The sequence below is a fragment of the Lepisosteus oculatus genome, chromosome 12 (assembly GCF_040954835.1).
Source record: "Lepisosteus oculatus isolate fLepOcu1 chromosome 12, fLepOcu1.hap2, whole genome shotgun sequence".
In the NCBI taxonomy this organism is placed as follows: domain Eukaryota; kingdom Metazoa; phylum Chordata; class Actinopteri; order Semionotiformes; family Lepisosteidae; genus Lepisosteus; species Lepisosteus oculatus.
In genome coordinates this window covers 12,625,598-12,644,317 of record NC_090707.1, presented here as the reverse complement: position 1 = coordinate 12,644,317, position 18,720 = coordinate 12,625,598, and the positions used below count along the sequence as shown (strand labels likewise).

Sequence of the window (18,720 nt, the reverse complement as noted above, 5' to 3'; positions counted from 1 at the left end):
AATAGAACTTATTTACAGTGCCATAATGTAATTGTTGATATAGCTTTAGAAATGTGGGTGTAAACGTTAAAAGAAAAAAGTTGACATTGTCAGTTCATAAAATAATGTGAAATCATGACATAAAATATCAAAAAGTACATAAAAAGAGTATAAAACTTATTTCTTCTAACACTTCCAATACTGGAAATAGTACTTTATTTTACAATTCACTCATATTGTTTCTTTATAACATCAAAACATTCATATGGTTGAATTCTATACCAAATGACTTTCCATCATGTATAGTAAACATATTTTATAAATTATAAATATGAATCAACAGTTTCTCTTGGAGAACATTCAGTGGTATGAAAAGTTCTATCCACTACTCTGTGGTAGTTACAGAAACCAGCATTTGAAATGATCACGCGGCTGTACTTTGAATTCTGTTAATTATCCAACAATTTTCAAATTACCATTTGTTGTCAGACAACTTGGATTAACATCAACATGATATGGAAAATGGAGCTGAGAATACATGGTTAATCAGTGCACTGGTTAATCAGTAAAACCTAGGTTTTAAATATTTAATGTTAAGTTTTCAGCATTAATTCAACTAAAGCATTTCTGGTAACTCATTTTAGATTTTTTTATGATTGCTGAAAGTCACTGAGACATTCTGGGTATTTTCAAGTAACATAAAATTCCATTACCAATAAGTTTTCTCTGTGTGAAAAATATGTATCCTTATCAACTATCCCACCTTTAGCTATTATCCTAATTAAACCAAGGATTATACAATGAACTCTCCAATACATTAAAAACCAAACTGCAAGCTAAATGTGGTTTTCAATTCTATATTCTAAACTTATTTTGAATTTTTTTCCATCAAAAACAGAGCTCCATTATAATTCACAACCATCACATAAATATACTGTACATTGACTACTGACATTTAAACTAACCCCTTATTTTAACTAGACATGTTTATGGTTTGGTTTAAAGATGTTAAAATGCAGAACTTGTGTTAACATTGCATTTGTGAGTTAGAAACTAATATTTTGGCTAATTCTAGTAAAATGGAGTAGTGTTAAGAACCATGGTTAAGAAAGCACTCTGAATGGGATTAAAGCTGATTTAGAGTTAAGAGATTTCTCCTGAAACTAGAAGTAGATCGTCAGATGGACTAAGATGGTTCAAGTCAAATTGCGTACATTCTAGATATATTGGATGACATTTACAACTACAAAATATTGAACTAAGGTATGCCATTCAAAATTGCTCCAGTGAATACCCAGCTCTATAGATAGATCCCCAGATTATCATTGTTAATGAAAATGACAATGATAACTGCAAGTTTGTTGGGCCAAATGGCCTCTTTTTGTTTATAAACCTATGTTCTTAGGTCTTCATTTCTTCCCACTTTTTTAATAACATTCTATCACTTGTTTTAATCAATCAATACATCAATAAAGTAACATGAGGGTTAATATAACTGGAAATCAGAAAGGCTTATACTTAATCATAACCCAATATAAAATTAAAATATCAAATACAAAATTAAAATGTTATGCACATGCAAGTTTATTGTTGGATTTCGTGGAAGGTATTTGGACATAAGCACATTTTAGAATTCAAATAAAACAAACATGGAAGACATCAAAAGATATGCAACATCATTGGGAGTTACTGTTGTAAATATGTCTAGTATGCAATCATAGCAATATCAAAAATGTAATTGGGATGGGAATTATTTTAGCTGCTGAGTGAAAATGGGAGTTTTTGAAACATCAATCAGGGCAACTGTTTTTAAAGAAACATCACATAAACAAATACATTTTCATGAATTTATTCTCATGCACTGAAACATCTCCAGACTCAGTTCCAAGGATACAATATGATTGAAAATACACTGTAAAAGTAGCTTCATCTTGCAAATTTAACTTGCTAGTTTTAAAATACGACTTTAACTTAGCTTTCTGGAGATTTGCATAATATCACATGTATAAAGGCCAATGACAACAAAAACTAAATTCCATTCTTTAAGGTTCAATGCAGTAAGTGCAGTGCAAGCCTTTACCTGTATTTTATTAAGGTGGCCTAAATAAAGTTTGCAATAATGGAAAAAATACTTATGAAACATTGTTTACTAGGCCTATAGTACAGCTAGACATTATAATAATACTCCATGAGATTATTTAGTTTCCGAGTACCAGATATTTATAGCCTTACAATTTATTTTCAGACATTTTTACAACCTTTACAGCTGTCTCTTTAAAATAAAGCCAAATTAAGATGAAGTAAATGTTCCACGTTGTCATTTTCTTCTATTACTACTACAGTATATTCTATTCTACATATTACTAATGTAAACAATGCTTTTATATCGAATAGGTATGAAGAAAAACGCAGCACCATAAAACCAAAGACTCCTATATTCAAAGCACGTACATTTATGCTTTGAAGCGCAAAGCTATCTGGCTAAGGGACAAGGGTCTGGGCATGAAGAGAGGGTATTCAGAATGCCCTTTGTCTATGTGACCACATAAATGAAGCCAAGAGTCAGCTGGAAGGGTTTTGGTGGGGAATGCAGTGATACCCAACACCGATGAAGATACGAATCATCTGTTTTTGCATTTAAGAAAAACATGACATAAGGTGGGGGTTATCTTCTTTCTCAAACTTGCATTACTAGAGCTCATATGCAAGGCTTTTGTTTAATCATTTTAGTGTTCTAATGATTTGTAATAGCTGTAAGCTGAAGTCAGTCATAGCACTGAGTCATGGTCTACTGGGTACCACACAGATAGAGACCAATATGAAGTCAGATAATGGAATTAATGTATTTTTTTAACATAAAATAATCCAAATTAATTTTGAGATCTATTTTCACAGCACATCTCAAATTAATAAATATATAATTATAAAGCCAAATTTTAAATGAGTTATTTGTTCAGAATTTACAAGAGGCAAAACAACAAATACAGACAGAGCAATGTTTCAACAGATAAGAAAATCAGTATGATGAATTTCATCCACAATTGTAAATAAAAAAAGAACAAAAAACAATAAATAAAAATGGAATTAGACCATTGTGTTGCAATAGCAGAAAAGCAAATGGTCTGTTATTAAAATATGACAGGCTTCATTCTCAGTCCTCAGTCACATTGAGAGAGGTCCTGGTCTGCTGCAACAGAGCTTGGTGGTTCCGAGTTAACACCTAGAAGAGAATAACGCTTTATTAATTTCAGAGTCTTCAATTCTAATGCTGATAAAAAGAGGATTGATAGGATTGATGGATGCTAAACTTTATTTTGTGTCCGTTGACAAAAATCACATAATGAAAGAAAAAGAAAAGGAGATAAGTGTCAAATTAAATCAATACTGATTTCTGTTGTGGGTAAGAAAATGGTAAGGCACTTAGAACACACTGTTCAAACACTTGATTAAATGGAGTTAAATACCAAGGTCCATTTTTCCAGAAAACAAATTTAATACTAGGTTGTTCTTCAATTTCTTGCTAGCAATGCTCAAACCAGATGTATGCAATATCATAAGAGCATTTAATTCAACAATAATAATTATCATCATCCTAACACTTCTACAGCACTTTTCTGAAGCCAGTTGAAAAACAGGGATTATTGGGAAGCCATGATTGGTAAAAGCCAGGGAGAAATTTCCCCAGGAGACCGGAAATACACCCTGACTCTTTTTAAGAAATGGCCTGGGATTTTTAATGACCACAGAGAGTCAGGACCTCAGTTTTACATCTCATCCAAAGGATGGGGCCTTTTTACAGTATAGTGTCCCTGTCACTATACTGGTGCGTTAGGACCCATATACACTGTAGGGTGAGTGCCCCCTGCTGGCCGTACTAATACCTCTTCCAGCAACAATTTTTGCTTTCCCAGGAGGTCTCGCATCCAAGTACTGGCCAGGCTCACACCTCCTCAGCTTCTGTTGGTTCCCAGTAGTGAATTGCAGGGTGATATAGCTATCCTCTCAAGAAAATCATATTCTAATCAGTAAGAAGTGCTGAATGCAGCCCAGCCCAGATACTGTATGCTCTATTGGGTTTAAGTTAGGTCATGGACTGGCCACTGTATTCACATGCATATGGTGAAAAAAGTGATCAAAATGTTGCCAAAAGGCAACTGAAAGGTAAGGCTCCACAGCCAAAACATTGTGCTTTCTTTCTTCTCTTTTCAGCATGGAATAAACCTATTACTTGTTCCTTTGCAGACATAAAATAATTCTAGGTAAAATCATGGTGAATCTCTTACTTCTACATATTACATTCATAGATGCTATTGTGTTTAGCGAACTAGTAGATTACTTAGGAAGGCCTAAATGGTGTGTAGGTAAGTTTAAGAAAGTCACCATAAGGTTCTATATTTGCCAACCACCATTTTAATAACCAAGAGGTTCTTAATACCTACCTACATACATTTTGGATTCCAAAATTGGCATTGTACAAAGTATGAAATAGGTCTATGATTCACAAAGGAAATCTCTTTGCTAAATAATATATAATCTTAATCCACCCATAAAGATCAAGGCTTCAAAAAAAATACACAGGACTTAATTTACAAACTTACTTGATTCTTCTTCATCCTTCTGGGCTTCAGTGTTGACAGCATGCCATTCATCAGCATAGCCAAAACTCAGCAGCTTCTGCATGCTAACAGGTGGTTCTTTTTTGTCAAAAGACCTTAATTGGTTTGGAGAAAAAAAGTTTTAGCAACTACAGTATATATAGGAACAAGTAATAGGTTTATTCCATGCTGAAAAAAAGAAGAAAGAGAACACAACACCTGAAGAAGGCTCCACGGCCGAAACGTTGTGTTCTCTTTCTTCTTTTTTTCAGCATGGAATAAACCTATTACTTGTTCCTTTGCAGCCTACGCATGCTGACGCAGCTACCCACCTGAACTACAGTATATATATTTGCATATGGGAAAACATTCTATGGGCAAATGTTCCTTCAATAATTTTGGGTTGTTAAAGAAAACCATTGCACAGTATAGTTAGAATAACTACTATGAATACATTCATCAGAAAATAATTAGAAAGTAGAAGTGTTTACTATACAAATGAGCTCAGTTAAATAGTGACTTGCTGTCTCTGTAGTTCCAAAAGCAGAGTTTCTGTAACTGAGAATATCAGGCCTGTATCTGAAGTAGTATAAAATAGTGGTGTACAAACTTGGACCATCCCATCCAGGATTCATCTCCTAGCTGAATGGTACCATCCTAAACTATAAAATAATCTTAAAGGGAGTCTGACAAAACAGAACTGGAAAAACCTTTTCTGTTATATTATATGCTACAGCTTCATCTATACCTCAGAGTATTCGAGTTAGAAACTACATTTATAAGTTTATTTGAGTTTTGATTTAAATTGAAGCTTAAATTGTAGTATTTTTCCCCAGCAAATCTTTTTTGTTTTATGTACCAGTTGGCTCACACTAAAGAAGTAGAACATTAACTTAGAACAGCAATAGGAAACTCTGCTTTAGGAGATGCACTGTGGAAAATGACACAGCTTGACATTTAAGCATACATTCCATGGATACTAAAATATAAGTCATTTAACCGAGCAACTTCCAAACTGTGAGAACTTTAGTGCAGTAGATTCTCATGAGTTAACCCTATTAAAAAAAGAACATTACCAAATTCTTTGGAAATATTAATTAAATTATTTGGATTCTGCTGTAAGATGGACCACGAATCAAACATTTTCAAGTGGAACAAAATTCTGATGATGATCTATATTTACTACAAGTGCAGTAAAAATAAACTCAAAATACAAGGTCAACCCTCATTTTTGGAACTAAAGAATGTTTATTTTACCTTCACCTATCAACTAGTGAAGAGTCAATAGTGTCTTACTGCAATACAAAAGTTTCCCATTATTAGTAATAGTGTGTTGAAGGTCATGTTGTGCTTGCTTTGGAGGAAAACATTTGTTAAATCTGTACATTCTATTGTAGAATTTGAGTCAAAATATTCTGTATTTCCAGATTTCTTTGAATTAATCATGCCTAATCATTCTAAGAGTGTATGCATTTATCAAAAGTAATCTACCTTCTTCTTATGAATAATCAAAAGAACGGATTACTTTGTCTGAAGGTCTATTATCTAAAATTGCATGTAGAGGTGTGATTCACTGTCCAGCATCATTCATTACACACAGCTTTAAAAATAACTAATTGTCCTCATAAGCTGCAAGGATGTACAATAAAATAGTGTGGTTTAAAATTAGCAAACAGACTACATGGGTCAAATGGCCTCATCTCATTTGTAACCTTTCATTCGTTTGCAAAAGATTAACTTTAACAATCATAAGGAGAGTGCTACACTTCATCTGAATTCTGATATAACTTTCTTAATAACTGCTCTTTTGGCAAAAAGAAATGAAAACTTAGCAGGCAAATAAAACTTTCTGTTTAAAAATTGGTAAAAACAAATTGCAGCCAAACAAAACAACAGTAGAGGTGACCATGTCCTCAGTCTTTTCATCGAACCAAGAGTTTTAAGCCAAAATAAAAAAAACAGATACGCTTTTATATTTTACTGTTTGCAGTTATTTGCTTGTTTCGATTTTGTTCTTTTGAACAGTCATATTTTCTAAAACTGGTTTAAAAAACTATGTTTTTCTCAAATCAGGGGAAATATTGAGATTACATATGAAAAGCAAATAGCCCCAAACCAAAATATTATGGTCTGCTATAACTAACATAGTATTTATTATCATAAACAGCCCCTTAATTTCCCCTACCCATTGACTCTCTGTTGATACTTTATTATAAAACATCTTTCATATTAAATTTATTACACATCTGAATTATATTTTCCAATCTTAAAAATCTGTTTATGGGTAGTAAAGGAGAATATACAACATTCCAGCATTTCCTCAGCTGGTGAAATTAAAATAATTAAAAGCTAATTCTCTATCTAGTATTTTTGTCAAACCAAGGATGACAATTCAAAACAGTTACAAATTAAATAGGACTAAAGGTATTCTTTATTTGGTATATAAGATATATAAGTTGTCCTTCTTAATGTAAAAAACCTAGAAAATTTTCAAATAAAGGATTTAAATTTAAGCAATGGTTACACATTAACTTAAGACTAACTAGCATAGTTCACAGCACAAAATAAGCAACAGCCTTTTGGTTTTCAAACAGATGCCAGTCTCCTGCATTATTGTTTTGAGTAACATGCTGTTAGTGATCAGTAAAAACACACAATATAGTCCCAAAAGGATAGCTTCTAGTTTGTTCACCTTTTCACATGATGGCAAGCCCAGGGGTTCAAATGCAAGAAGACAACATAAAATATTTATTTAATGGGCTGTCTGTACTTCTATAAATCCTGCAGACAGTCTAGGTTCCTACAGGAAACACTTGCTTTTATACACCACTTCCGAATAGTAGAAATGGTATCCAACTAAAAAATATGGATTAAGAAAATGAATGCTATTTTATAGATCACTTCACAATCATTTTCATACTGCATGCAATGGATTAATAAACACCATTGAGCAAGCTGTTGTATAGTGCACATCTGAAAGCTATTTAATATGCAGTGTGGAATCAGTGCATTCTGAGTATATACTGTCCAAGCCCAATCATTTCAGTTGTTTGTAAAAATATTTTAAGATAGAATAGTTCAGAATTTGTAATTGGCAATTGTTATTGACTAGATACGGCCCATAATGAAATCTCATGTCCCATCAGAAATCCAATTTTTAGACAGTGTTTCTCCTTAATGCCTTGATGAAGAACTTGATTTATCAAACTTCCTGTAATTGAAATAATTCTTTAAAGGTGAACTGTTTTCAATGAGTAGTATCGTACTTAGATTTTGCATTTTTTCTTTTTTTTTTTGCCTTGAATAGTTTACATTTAAAACATCAATTTGATTAAGTCTTAAATATCCAGGGAATGCAATGATCAAAGCTGTCCTCTGAAATGTTGACTCATGTATAGTCTTTACATATATAGTTTAAATGGTGGTACTATGCATTGTCCTTTGAAATAGTAAAGAAAATTTCAAGAACAAACGAACACGTTATTGTCACGTACTTTGCCTTCTGGTGAAAATGGCTATAAATACATTCTTACAAAATACTTACACTTTCTTATATTTGCCTGCGTCCTTATAATTTTCAGTAGTTAAAGATGGGTTCTCCAACTGGATTACAGGATGGTTCATTTCAGCCTTCTGTGTCAGACAAACAAAATGTTCCAAAAACATATTTAACGCAGATGTGATGAGTTCTGTCCAAATTCTAAATGCAAGAATCAACCAAGAAAATGGTATATAAAATGAAATTTGTTCAGGTTTTGACTGAATGGTTTAAGTCACGGATGACACATGAAAAAGCAAACACAGCAGAATGTGAAGTACACAATCACAGTACTGATGTACTAGATATTTTGCATTCACCTTATCCTGGGGCTCCCGCTCCCAGTGTGTTTTACTATCACTTCCAAAGGGAGCATCTAGAGGATGCAATGATGCTTTACTTGGACTTTTCTTGAATTCTTCAGAAGTCATGTAATCAGGAGTTGTTCTTTTAGTTGTACTGCAAGTAGAAAACCATAGTAATTTCCCCTATATCTAAAAGCTCTGTACAAGACACTAAGAGGAAAAAAACATCCGGATATTACCAACATCATTCTGCAGTTTTTATGCTCATGATTGCCACCTCCAGTTGACAGGGATTCTAATACTATTATTTTATTAAAAATAAAAATCTTTGGAACAAACTCATGTTCACCTCCAAGGCATTAAGTTTCAACTCAAAGCCTTGAAAAGAACCAATGGATTGCACAGCTAAACAATTAAACCAGTTACTTGGTCAAAAGTCCAGTACACTTTCACCCATTAATCAGAATCTGAATATATTTTTAAAAAACCACATGGATCTTAAAACTGAAACACTAGTCCAGTGCTAATATGCTAGACGTCCTTTCTTCAGGAAAGACCGGGAGGATGACTGAAATTACAATTAAGGTTAACTAATCGGTCATTAATACCTGTAGTCCTAAAACGCCTTCTTCATATCTATACACCACAAGAGGGCAAGCAAGATCCAACTACACTTGACAATGGTATGTAGATAAAAAGCTTGATCATCATAGAAAACACATATAATTGTTAAAGAACTAGTTAGTACATTGGAACAAATAATAGGTTTATTCCATGCTGAAAAGAGAAGAAAGAAAACCAAATTCAAAATGCAAGAATCAATCAAGAAAATAGTACATAAAATGAAATTTGTTCACGTTTTAACTTTTCTTTCTTCTCTTTTTTTAACATGGAATAAACCTTTTACTTGTTCCTTTGCAGCCTACGCATGCTGACGTAGCTACCCACCTGAAATAGATAGTACATTGTCCTTTATCAATATTTAAAGTTGGTTTAGTCACAAGGAATGTACTTCTAAGAATATTCGGCACCATTATTAATTCTGTAGGAATAAGCTGATCAAATGAAAATATTTATATATGCCACACAGTATGCAATACATTTTTTTTTAAAAGGGGAGTACAATAATTGATCCTCAGTATGTTTATTCTGTGGTTGAGCCTTTGTTTTTGACACATTATGAATCTTGTATCCTTAGAGCCTCTTAATAATGGTGAGAAATAAATACTTTGAGAATTGAGTTGCTGTAATTTGATACTTCATAAAACCACATGTATTTCAAACTAAAAATTGTAATACTTAAGATAGGACACAGACCTTTTAACTGTAATTGGACAATATGACATCTTTAAGACAATTTGTCTCAGAAAATGTGTACAAATTGCTCCTTACCTCTGAATTTCTTGAGGTCCAGATTCTGATGAAAACCAGTCTGGAGGTATGTAATGCAACTTGGACTTTGTCTCTAAATTTTTCTCCTCATGCCATAATAAACCTTTGGTAAAAAAGGGAATTTACATTGTTAATTCTCCATTCATTTTAAATTCAATTGGATTACAAATGTTGAAAATATTCACTATTTTTCAAAACAGGTCTTTGAAGACTAAGGGAACCCTCCCAATAGGTAATTTCAATTTACTTTTCAGATCTTCCATTTTATTCACTTATTCAACATTTTATATTAAATAAAATAACCATATGAAAAGATTAAAAATAACTCAATATTAAAAAGGAAAAAAAACTAAGTGTTTTGGACAACTCAGCAATCATACAATGGGCAACCCAGTTAAACCATTTTCAAATTTAAAAAAATGTGGGATTTAGGCATCTGTGAGCCTGTGAGCTCACAGATGCCTGTGAGCCTGGTCAGCACCTGGATGGGAGACCTCCTGGGAAACACTAAGGTTGCTGCTGGAAGAGGTGTTAGTGGGGCCAGCAGGGGGCGCTCACCCTGCGGTCCATGCGGGTCCTAATGCCCCAGTATAGTGACGGGGACACTATACTGTAAACAGGTGCTGTCCTTCAGATGAGACGTAAAACTGAGGTCCTGACTCTTTGTGGTCATTAAAAATCCTTGGCCTGGGCGTTTCTCGAAAAGAGTAGGGGTGTAACCCCGGTGTCCTGGCCAAATGTCCCATTGGCCCTTACCAATCATGGCCTCCTAATAATCCCCATCTATGAATTGGCTTTATTGCTCTGCTCTCCTCCCTACTAATAGCTGATGTGTGGTGAGCGATCTGGCGCACTAGGGCTGCCGTCGCATCATCCAGGTGGATGCTGCACATTGGTTGTGGTGGAGGGGAGTCACCATTACCTGTAAAGAGCTTTGAATGGAGTGTCCAGAAAAGCGATATATAAGTGTAAGCAATTATAATTACTATTATCTAGTTTTTGTAAATTATGTAAATTTTCAATGGCTAAAACAGCTCATATATAAGATGCCAAATTAATACTTCCTTAAATGCAATGACTTGTAAGAGTTTTGTCTGGCAAATTTATGTTTCAAACGTATTTTTGATATAGAACAACTTAACTAATGTTATAGTAATGCCAATTTTTCCAGTAAAGAGTTTCCAACATATTACATCAACGCAAACACAAAAGAACACAGCACCTTTCTGCCCGCCTTGTTTTGCCAGTTTTACATAATCAGAATCGGATTCAAGAATGCCAGTCCGACGTCCGTGGGTTTTTTTTTCAGGACCACCGTCAACATAATTTCCCAGTCCAGGAATCTGCGATGTGTGCCCCACAGCACCATTGTTACTGCTTGTAAACATATCTAGTTGGATCCCTGAAAAAATGAGGACAATGGAAAAACACATTTGTGCTTTATTTAGTACAGTACATTCGGGAATATTGAAATTAATTTTAGATTTGACTTTGAGGAAAGAAAGAGCTTATTTAGGGATGGACGTTTTATTGAGTATTGGATATATTACTCAATTCTCCAAATTCTCACAAAATTTAACAATTGTCTGGCTATACATAAAGCGAGACTTTACAAAGTAATTTACTTCAGTCGGAAAACTGATGTTTGCCTTCTAATTATCACAGCGGTAGTAATCACTTTATAGCTCAATCTCATCAAAGCCACGAAATCGACCTACTAACTCGTTTAACATTATTACCCATTTCCATTTTAAACTAATATAAGACCCTCACACCCGAAGATGTCTCCACAGCCGAAACGTTGTTTTCTTTCTTCTCTTTTCAGCATGTAATAAACCTATTACTTGTTCCTAATATAAGATCTTACTACAGTAAGGTATTTGATAGCACTTACCTTGTTTTTCGTCTCCTGTTGTGCTGCTCATTTCTGAGGCCCTGTGGTGTTGATACTAGTACAATAAAATAAACCTGTCAATATTTCAAGCGCAGATTTAAACTACCATATTAAGACCATAAAACTATACTCTTTTTTTAAGCTGTTTTTTTTTTTTAATGGATAAATGGGCTTAATTACCGAGGACTGTTTTCTTCGGAAATCAATGAGGATATAGGCCAACGCTAGGCGGTTAAAAAACGAATGTGCTTTCAAAAATAAGATAACCCCGTCTGCATTGTTACGTTTTACATTAAATTTAAACTTAAATCGTGCATTTAAAAGATAATAACCCCCCAAAAAAGATGTGACCACACAACCAGAACTCTCACCTGCTTGTAAATGCTGCACCGATTCGTAGTTCTGTGTTTACTGCTGGGTTCTAGGAGGAAGTACCGGCCGTTTCTGGTAACCATGGAAACGAGGCCAGGAAAGCAACCATCGTTTTTTTCAGCAGTTAGTTCGCCTCCGACGGTTTGCGGTGGCACAGATATTCATAGAAATATAGAGCGCCCTAGCTCGTGAACTCTTCTCGGGGTCATTTCCGCTAGGCGGCCATGTTACGCGGGTGTGGAGTGCATGTCCTTAGGTTAAGGCAGTAGACAGGGATCATCAAAAATGTTCATCAAATGCTGTGAAACTTTGACGTCAATAAACTGTTTTTGTTTCTTTTGTCTTGCGTTACAATATCGACATGTAAGTGTATGTTTTTGAATTCCAAATAAAAACTCAGAATCAAGACAGTAATGCAGTTGTTGCATTATATAGTACCTTTCCAAAAACCTTAACTCAGTAAAACTTTTTTTTTAAAACCGTCTAGTTCTCCAAAAACGCCTAGGGTTTCCGAAGACTTTAAGAAGAAAAAAAAACAACTAGCTAAAATTCAATTCTTTAACACATTGTTGACCATTCAAAGTGATAATGTAATTGTATATGTTCCGTGATATTAGAGTGATATTTAAGTTTAAATTTTATAACGACTACTGGTAAACTGTTGATTTAGTGTGAGCCTATGGGCTAGGAGTTCAGTAGCTTCAATGCATTTTGAATGACTCTTTTTGGACAGAAAACTGCATGGTAGCTAGCGTGTTACACACAACTAGTCAAAATGAATAATTTAAAATATTTAATATTTTTGTCAGTGATTTATTTTGGTTTAGTTTTTTTTTTTAGTTGTGCGCACATGACGTCTGTCTCGACTTCCGGAATAATTTCACTCATTCAGCATCCACAATATGTTTATTCCACGCATCTGCTTATCTTCGTGCAAAGTAGTGTCACATTTTCTTAGTCCTGGACGTGGTTACACTTGATTGATCTTTACAAACTCCATTAACGGTCTATTTTTAATGTAAAACATGGAAAATGTGGAGAATAGTATATTCAACGTCTCTATACACAGCTCATTGAATAATAGTACAAAGATCTGATACACGATTCACTACAATACATGCCAGCAGCCATATCACCCTGCAACTCACAACTGGCAACCCACTGAAGCTAAGCAGGTGTGAGCCTGGTCAGTACCTGGATTGGGAGACCTCCTGGGAAAAACTAAGGTTGCTGCTGGAAGAGGTGTTAGTGGGGCCAGCAGGGGGCGCTCACCCTGCGGTCCATGCGGGTCCTAATGCCCCAGTATAGTGACGGGGACACTATACTGTAAACAGGCGCCGTCCTTCCGATGAGACGTAAAACCGAGGTCCTGACTCTGTGGTCATTAAAAATCCCAGGGCGTTTCTCGAAAAGAGTCAGGGTGTAACCCCTACTTCCTGACCAAATTTCCCATTGGCCTTTACCAATCATGGCCTCCTAATAATCCCCATCTATGAATTGGCTACATTACTCTGCTCTCCTCCCCACTGATAGCTGATGTGCGGTGAGCGTTCTGGCGCATTATGGCTGCCGTCGCATTATCCAGGTGGATGACGCACATTGGTAATTGGTGGTGGTGGAAGGGAGTCCCCATTACCTGTAAAGCGCTAGAGTAGAGTGTCTTGAAAAGCGCTATATAAGTGTAAGCAATTATTATTATTACTACTATAACTATACAAACCGTTCACTTTCCTCCCTAATGTGTTATTGGTAGACGGGGAAAACAACCATAACAACATTATACTTGGCACAGATTCCTCCGAAGTTCATCCTGTAATTTCTACACATGTAAAAGCAAGCATGTTTTATATCCATTTTCTTTCTTTCAACAATTATGCAATTAGTCTACCCATTGCAAAATCCATTATCACAACAAGTTCTCCTTTTCAAAACCTGAACTCTTCTGGTTTGTTACATTTGTTTGTACCTAGGTACATTAAGAACATCGCTGTAATAAATCCATTAGCTTTCAATTAGTTGTAAATCAACGTTTTAGACAAAATCATAATCTTCAGACATGTCTTAATCTGCTTCAGTGTTACTACCGTTTTACGAGTCATAATCATTTGTTACAATGACCTCAAATATTCTGGGAGTGTTTACAGCTGTTTTACAGACCCATTAATGTGGGAAGGCTAATTAATATTCAGGGCAGACAATTTACAATTAGCTGTACAATCATTGAGCGAAATTACTTTCTATACCGGTGCTAAGTATAACGCAGAAATCCATCAGATGTTTTCTTTAGTTTTTTATTCAGGTAAAGCGGTTAACAATGTTGTCTCACACTCCTGGGGTCCTGGGGCGGCTCTCTGTGTGGAGTCCAAGTGGATTTGAGTCCAGTGTATTGCGCTTTCTTGATTGGCTTCTCTGGATTGTCTCTCACTAATTTGGGGGTGTTCAGAGATAGAGTCACACGAGCACGATGGGCAGAGACTGTCTCTCACTAATTTCAAGTCTAAAAAAGATTTTTTTAAAAACCTCCTTCTCTCATTACACAGAAGTACACACACACACAGCTAGTGCTGTAATCTTTTTTTTTAATTAGACACTTTTCGAGACTTGTCTACACATGCTAAGTGGCAGAACCCACGCATATTGTATTATCCGTAAGATGAATCCTAGACATCATTGCTCACCAGAAACACTAAAATGTGGTTTAATTACTTTTTAAGTACATATCTTTATTGAAGCAATCTGATATGAATGATAAAAGGAATTTGGTGCCTCAAGCCGAGAGAGCAATCAGTTGTAGGCTATACCGTTTAGTTTTCAACGTGTATGAATAGATTTTGAGCTACAATGCATTAAAATGTGTCTACCAAGCAAATCGAACTATTCTAGCTACGTAGAGGTAGAAGATCAATATAATAATTAATACAATAATTTGCAAATCAGATTTTGTGGCAGTGGCAGTAGAATCATTGGCCGAAAATGGAAATTGCCTTCAGAAACGCACACACAAGATTTTTCGAACCTCCTTGAAAACAAAAATTGAAACAGTCGGTCAGCAGATGGAGTAAGAATGCCAAAACCTAATCCAGACTCCTGTCCTGTTTGACAAACGTTGTGCAAATATTTGACACCGACTGCACTCGTTTGGGAGCCTGATTATAATTACGAAATTTGTCCCCTGCGTTGCTTAACAGTTCGATTTTCAATCCGGCGTATCGGACATCGCCTGTCTCCCCAGGTGTCTGCAGTCAGAAAGGGTAGAAAGGAAATGATGTGGTAATGGTCTTCTAATTACACTCAGTAGACAGAGTTTCAGGGCGACTTCCTCCTCCGGGAAGATCCTTGCTCGCCCAGTTCGGGGGGAAAGTTTTTCGGTTACTCTTTTAACATCGATGAAGTTGACGGGGCAGAGGGACGGCGGCAGTTGCTCGGGTGATGAAGTCGTGTGGCCTGAAGTTGTAGAAGTCCGTGGGTGAACTAGCAGCACAACGGCGATGTTGATACTAGAGCTGGGTAGCTCGCTTTTCGGAAAGACAACGGAAAAAAGCTGCAGCAGCACCCCTGATTCCAGACCAATGGCTAAATAGCTCCACGGTGCTCCGAAAGAACTAATTTTGACCTCCTGTCTTGAAAGCACGTCTTTTTTTTCGGGATAAAGGTAAGTTTTTGGTTGCTTGAAGTTTGAAGCTTTTCAGTGTTTGAAGTGGGGAATAGTAGCTTATTTGCTTATTGTTTTGTCACACGCTTTGCCATATAAACAGGGCTGATCGACTTTGTGAATGTACATCATTAGGTAGCCTGCTTATTTATTTGTTTTTTTTTTAACTAGCTTTTGTTGGCGTTAGCACTGGATTACATAGTGTGAAATAGAATCTTAAAAACATCTTCTGTGTTTATAAACGCCCAGTTGTTAAGTTCTGGTCTGGGCAAACGTGGTGGTGGAAAACATTAGCCGGTAATTGTAAGAACTCAAATTGGCCACCGGTCTGATATCAGTTTAGTGACCTCCTTTTTCACTAGTCTGTTGTAAATCGTTAAATTACGAGAATTACTTTTTCGTTAGACATGGCTGCTTCATTTCGTGCACGTCGTGTTTTTGGGAGTGTTTGTCCTCTCCATCTGAACTCCCCACGGTGCTAAAGTACAGGCAATTGGCACTTGGTTAGAGTGGCTTTTGTCATGTAGACGCCGTTCACAACATGGCTTAAGCTCAACTGTGTTGGTTGCAGATCTCACCATTTTCAGCATTAAACATTACAATAGGCGGTGTATCCAACATTCCCCAACTCGGACAAAAACCGCTAATGAAAAGCTTTGAAAAGCACAGGGAAGAACCCCGGAGGCAACTTAGTTTAATTAAGGTGTCTGGTTTCATTTGTAGATGAACACTATAACATATGGTAAAAAAACTGGAGCAACCTTATGATTCTAAGTACGTTTGGCTTTTTTTTAATTGCGTTTTTCTCCGTACTTGCAGTTGTTCGTTTTTTTCTTCTTTCTTTTACTCCTCCACCCACATCAACGTTTTCGCGCATGTGTTTGCAGTAAGGTCTGCGTGATTCAACTTTCAGAATTTTAATTTCTACCATATATTGTCGCTTCAGCCGTGATTATTTAGGCCAAATCAAACACTCGATAACCAGTTCATGCTGTTAAAATAAAAAAGGCTTAGAATAAATAACAAAATCCCAGTATTTAAAGTACTTTTAATAAATACCATTAAAAATGGGCAATATGATTTTAAGAACAAAACATTTTGGAAATGAATTAACATTTAACGAACTTGTATATGAAGTGAAACGATAACAATTTGTAACATTGTAAACGGATATTCTATAACTATTCGTGCTAAGCCCAAGAACAGTTTAGGTTTTTGAATGATTTGGAAAGAAGTGTAGTTCTTATGTCCTGACAGAGCTTGTTACGGTTCACCATATCTACACTGACTGCAGTGATATCCCCCACTCAGGATAAACATCTGTTTGTAGAAACTAAATGTTTTGCCTGCTTTTATACGCCGTTTCCAAAAACTGTGTGGTTAGTTTCCTTTTGTTAAAATTCCCATTTTAATTATTAAATGTTTATACTGCTGTCATTTAATGTTGGAATTGTTTAATCCACTTATTCACTGTGCAATACCTAAATATTATAAGGGATAGAGAATTCAATATTTTAGCTTTTACAGTAGTTCTAAATGGGTCTGTGACTAAATTATACACAGTATGACTACAGTATGAATATTCTAGATAAGGAGATGTCACCAAAACCAACATTTTGTATGGAGTGGCAAAGGGGAGCTTTACAAAGAAGTGCAGTACCCCTGTTTTCACTAGTTGTGTTTTCCAGCACTGTCATGAATGGAAATGTAGGACATATCAGGAACCTATAGTGCTTATCCGAGTTAGAGCTGGAGTCTAGGGGTGTCGAAAAAGTAATCTGGAACAAGATCAACAACTCCACATAACGGAGCTTATCAGTTTGATGCCAGACATTATGTCAGAAAAAGCTTATACCAGTCTGTTAATTCATTGTTCGTGCTATATGAGTCAATATTAAAATGTACGTTATGAAAACACTTAGGGCTATGTTAACAAATCATCTTTTTTTTGGGCGGCAGTAAATGCTAGCTTTGCAAAAGTTGACTTTTTCATGCACATCCAGTAAATGTCGTAATCTTGACAAATACAGACCAATAGTGTATGACTTACTAAAAAAAAAAAACACTGAAAAAGAGTTTTTAAGTTTATTCGTTACAACTATCAGAAGGGCTTGGTCACATGGAATGGGGTTGGTCATTACTATGTATACAAACAGGGTTATGATAAAGAGATTAAAGTGATGGGCAGTTTGAGTGTACAAGCTGCAGAAGAAGCAGATGTTAATTCCATTCTGAAAGGTAAAATGAAAGACATGAACCAAATGTTTAATGCTTTCTTTAATGATAGAGGCATCTATTTTCTGTCTTTGACAAAATACCTGGAAAAGTATGTTAATCTAGTGTGCTGATGTAGTGTGGTGACACTTGTCAGTGAAATCTTTTGACAGGTCAGCACAGGTACCCTTAACAAAACTTCAGATCTGGGTTTTATATCTTCTGTGTGAGAAGATGATAATATTCTTTGGTTTTTTTTTGTATCCAGACTATACAAGATCATAATGCTATAAGTACCTCTCAGAATGATCCTTCGAGAATAGTCTTTTTATTTTTACTCATTTAAACGTCTACAAAATCAAATTCACTTATCTAATGTTAGTTTTCTTTGGTTTGTTTATTCAAGTTGTCATATACAGTAGTTGCCTTTTGTTGTTAATGAAAGGTGTCTTTTTACATTTTTTTTAATTCATCTTGTGCTGCTAATATGAAGATTCGTCTAAAATGCCAACAGAAAGTTTAGTATTCTAAATTTTCTCATTTGAGCACTTTTCTTTGAATGGAAAATGTAACTCCCAAAGGCCTATCCACAAGACAAATGTTCACAAATAACTGTGTGCTGATCACTGATCTAATATTCACCAATAGTTTTTCAAAACATTTAATTAACCAGTAAATTGTGTTACTGTTGTGAAAGCTTACTTCTCCTGAAATGGAGTAGTAATACACCAAACAGTGCCTTATCAAAGAGTATTTTGGATACAGTTCATGCTTTAGAA

At 35.3% G+C, this 18,720-nt stretch overlaps 2 protein-coding genes across 3 annotated transcripts in view; one reads left to right on the top strand and one right to left on the bottom strand.

Annotated features, from left to right (window-relative positions):
* Window positions 1-1,812: 1,812 nt before the first annotated feature.
* On the bottom strand, window positions 1,813-12,182 carry c12h7orf57 (chromosome 12 C7orf57 homolog). Of its 2 annotated transcripts, none has more exons than XM_015358811.2 (8): window positions 12,075-12,182; window positions 11,704-11,758; window positions 11,032-11,211; window positions 9,810-9,912; window positions 8,433-8,571; window positions 8,119-8,207; window positions 4,578-4,690; window positions 1,813-3,199 (listed from the first exon to the last, which is right to left on the bottom strand). In XM_015358811.2, the coding sequence occupies exons 1-8, from the start codon at window positions 12,156-12,158 to the stop codon at window positions 3,138-3,140; spliced, it is 825 nt and encodes a 274-aa protein (XP_015214297.1). In that variant the 5' UTR covers window positions 12,159-12,182; the 3' UTR covers window positions 1,813-3,137. The 2 variants fall into 2 exon arrangements, with proteins under 2 accessions (XP_015214297.1, XP_015214298.1); XM_015358812.2 differs by lacking the exon at window positions 12,075-12,182 and adding an exon at window positions 11,884-12,045.
* Window positions 12,183-15,182: 3,000 nt separating this feature from the next.
* The window catches only part of LOC102698641 (activin receptor type-1), a 34,030-nt gene continuing 30,492 nt past the window's right edge, over window positions 15,183-18,720 (top strand). The window contains exon 1 of the mRNA XM_006636467.3: window positions 15,183-15,727. The gene's annotated coding sequence lies outside the window, so the exon portion shown is untranslated. The remainder of the gene's footprint in view (window positions 15,728-18,720) is intronic.